This window comes from Apaloderma vittatum, unplaced genomic scaffold (genome assembly GCF_000703405.1).
Source record: "Apaloderma vittatum isolate BGI_N311 unplaced genomic scaffold, ASM70340v1 scaffold27944, whole genome shotgun sequence".
Taxonomy (NCBI): Eukaryota; Metazoa; Chordata; class Aves; order Trogoniformes; family Trogonidae; genus Apaloderma; species Apaloderma vittatum.
The window spans coordinates 1,844-5,218 of NW_009714806.1; the positions used below are offsets into that span (position 1 = coordinate 1,844).

A 3,375-nucleotide genomic window follows, 5' to 3' on the forward strand; every position below is an offset into this window, starting at 1 on the left:
ATCGGCGTCACCTTGTCCCACGCCGCCACCGGCAGCCTCCCCTTCGTCCCCTTCGGGGGACCTCGCAGGAACAAGGAGATCATGTAGGTACCACACCAGGCTGGGAGGTGGGACTGTGGCTGGTGGCCCTGGGGGACAACCCAGCTGTGGCTCAGAGTGAGCCATCAGCACCACGTGGGTACACGCTGCAGTTCACTTCTTATTTTGTCCCATATAGTCTAGAAAGCCCTGAAATGTAGCCCGTGGAGAGTGTGCGTGCACAGCGTCGTAAAGGACCTGTGTCTCATGTACCATGTTTGCCCTCAAAATGCCTTCTTGTGGCTTTGTGACCAAACAGCTGGAAGAGGAGGCAGGGTTAACGTTGGCTTGAAAGTTTTTGACCATTTCTTGAAGTATTTTTCTCTGACTTTCTGTGAACCATGTCTTTCCCAGCCCATCCATGCTCTGCCCTTTCCCTCTGTGCCTAACCCGAGGGACATCCTGCGCAAACAGAGGTCACTTGGTTCATTTCAGCTGGAAGCAATTTCCTTTCAACAGGTATAAAATTACCAGTGAAAAGCCCTCTGGAGCCATTGCCGGGGTCCAGAGGCAGGAGAACGGGAACATCGAGTGGAGCTACGAGCTGCCGGTCACCTGCCAGCTCTCCACGTGAGTGTCCCTTGCTGGGGAGGTCCTTTGCTGTAGATCCCATGTCCTGGCACCTGGCTGGAGAGGGACATCCCACCCCAGGCAATGCAGGAAGTGTTAATGAGGCTGATGAGCTTCTCATCTGCAGATGTGACAGCTCTCAGAGCAGGTCTTGGCTTTAGAGCCGGGGAAAAGGAGGTGAAGGGCAGGGCTGGTCAGTGCAGGAGCTCAGCACTGCGCCTCTCCCCATCCCCAAGGTCACCCCATTTGTGGCTCGGGGTTGTGCTGGTCTGTGCAAACAACTCTTCTTCTGCTGCAGGGGGCTGAAGGACCAGCTGATTCCCATTTTGGCTAACATCCTGGAGGTGGACCAGGAGAAGTGCTGGGGGTTCGACCAGTTTTTCGCGGGTACCAATGACATTTTGCACAGGATCGCGGTCGATGTCTTCTCCCTGCAGCAGGCTTCCTTGCATCGCATCTACATCCACTCCTACAACACGTAAGGATGCCAAGGCTGCCTTAAAAGCGAATTTGGGAATTGAGGTCGGAAGCCTCAGCCCTTCAGTTCAGGAGATGAACCTGCGGGGAGCGCCCGTGCCCTTTGCACCGCAGATAAACCAGGTTGAAACAAGCCGGGCTCAGAGCAGCCCTGGCTGGGGAGGGCACTGACCGGGAGCTGCCAGCTCCTGGCACAGCACAAGGTGAGCCCCAGGGAGGTTGTCCCAGGGCTCTGGGATATTTGCTACAAGAAAAGGGCAGCAGGGTGTTAAAGCAGTGGAAAGCTGAGCACTCGCCTCATCGCTTATTCCTCATCACTTCTTTTTTTTTTTTTTCTTTTCAGTACCACCAAGTTTTTAGATGCTGTCTTCAAGCAAACAAACATAGTCCCTCACAACCAAGAATACTTTTTTGAAGGTCATCTGTATGAGCTGGATCCTAATCTACAAGCTCATAATTTCTGCAAAACCACAGAGCACAACCCTCTGACGTTGCTGAGCACTGACGAGCATCCAGGAGACGTGGTGGGAGTGAGATACAGAGACCGTGAGTACTGATGGCTTGGAGCTGCACCTCGGCTTGTAGGGTGGGTGCTGGAAGAGAGATGTGCTTCAATTCTTGTCCTGCTAGACTCCAGCAGGAGGCGGAGAGGTTACGGTGCAGGTTTCGGGGTCGGTTTTCCCCTGCCCTGTGCTGTTGCTTCACACCCCCCCGCCACGCCGGACTCAGCCGGCGGTTCATGCCTTTGTCCGTGTCTGTCTTTCCAGCGGCGCTTGATTTTCCGAAATTTGTCCCCAAGGTGGATGTGGTGGCCGACTGCGGTGCAGCCAAGGTAACTGGGGGTGCCCGTGCGGCCCAGGGGGTGCTGATCCATGGGGGCACAGGTGCCAGCAGTGCCCTTTTGTATTTTCAGAGCGCGGTGGGTGCTGCTCACCAGACCCTGCGCATCGCCCGGGCCCTGCGGCGCTGCCGGGAGCTGCTGGCGAGAGGTCTCCACTGGCTGATGTGAGTGTGGGGGGCGAGTGAGGGAGGAGACCCTTCCCTTGCCACACCCAGAGATAGATCTGTTAAGAGTTAAACCTCTTGGGGTTGGTTTGGTTTTTTTGCCAACCTTTTCCAGACATTGCAGGACTGCTGGGTCTGGTGGGATGGGTTGGGGGGCATCTGGGAGGGAGCACAGCACGGTGGCCAACGTATTCTCCTGTATGAAGGGACGCGTGTGCAAGGCTGAGGGGTGGGCTGGACCTGCAGGAAAATAAAACTGGATGGTGTGAGGGTTCTCCTATCACCATTTGTTATTTTTGAATTACTTCTTTCAGTTTAGGAGATGCTCAGGAAAACAGCATCATCATTATTATTGTTATTACTATTATTCTTACTATTATCACTGTGCATTTTCATTGTCCTACCCATTGTGGAAGCCCCCTCCCTGGGAGCGTTCGAGGCCAGGCTGGATGAGGCTTTGGGCAACCTGGTCCCTGACCCTGGTGGGGTGATTGGAACTAGATGATCTTTAAGGCCCTTTCCAACCCAAACCATCCTGTGATTCTCTCGTTCTGTGATTTCCTTTGGGGCTGGATCTTCTTGTGCAGTGACAGGACAGTGCCCTGAGGGTGACAGCCCCCCTGCCTAGGAGCTGCACCCAGTTTTATGTGCATCCAGCCCCCTGTTTTCTCATGAGCAGCCAAAGAGAAGCCACCAGCTCCACCCTAACCCCCCACCACGTGTGGCCAGCCCTGGGATGGAGGTCGGGCTGCTGGGGGAGCACATGTTGGACAGGCTCTTTTCTCTCTTGGCAGCGGGAACCTGAAAACGGAGTGCTTGAGGATTTTGGAGCAGAGGAGAGGGGCTGTCTCGGTGCTCACCTGCCTGGAGCTGACTGAGGTGAAGACCCGTGTGCTGTAAGTGTGGCTTTGCATCCCTGGGGGTGCAGGCTCTGGGCTGTGGCAGGCACCGGTGCTGTCCTGAGGCAGCTGCAGATAAGATACAGGACTCTCAAAGCTGCCTGAATTATCAGTAATAAGTAAAATTCCAGCAATAAGCTGGTGGCTGGAAGGTAAGAAATATTTTCACCATATGCAGAAGCTGTGGGAAATGTGGGCTATTTCACCCTCTCTGCTTGAGATTTTGGTGATCAGCCCCTATTTTGCAGGATCCCACAGGCAGTCCTCACTCCCTGGCTCCTGCTCCAGGGTTTTCGTGCTCTGTGAAGTTGCAGAGTAAGTACAGGAAAGAGACAGGACTGGCTGC

The 3,375-nt window shown here is 54.6% G+C and overlaps 1 protein-coding gene across 1 annotated transcript in view; it reads left to right on the top strand.

Moving 5' to 3' along the window:
- Nucleotides 1-3,375, top strand: part of LOC104273546 (inhibitor of nuclear factor kappa-B kinase subunit epsilon-like) — a 10,289-nt gene that overhangs the window by 1,428 nt on the left and 5,486 nt on the right. Inside the window, exons 4-10 of the mRNA XM_009868907.1 lie at nt 1-83; nt 538-648; nt 947-1,126; nt 1,469-1,671; nt 1,893-1,957; nt 2,039-2,130; nt 2,925-3,026. Of these exons, the coding sequence (XP_009867209.1) occupies nt 1-83; nt 538-648; nt 947-1,126; nt 1,469-1,671; nt 1,893-1,957; nt 2,039-2,130; nt 2,925-3,026 (836 nt within the window). The remainder of the gene's footprint in view (nt 84-537; nt 649-946; nt 1,127-1,468; nt 1,672-1,892; nt 1,958-2,038; nt 2,131-2,924; nt 3,027-3,375) is intronic.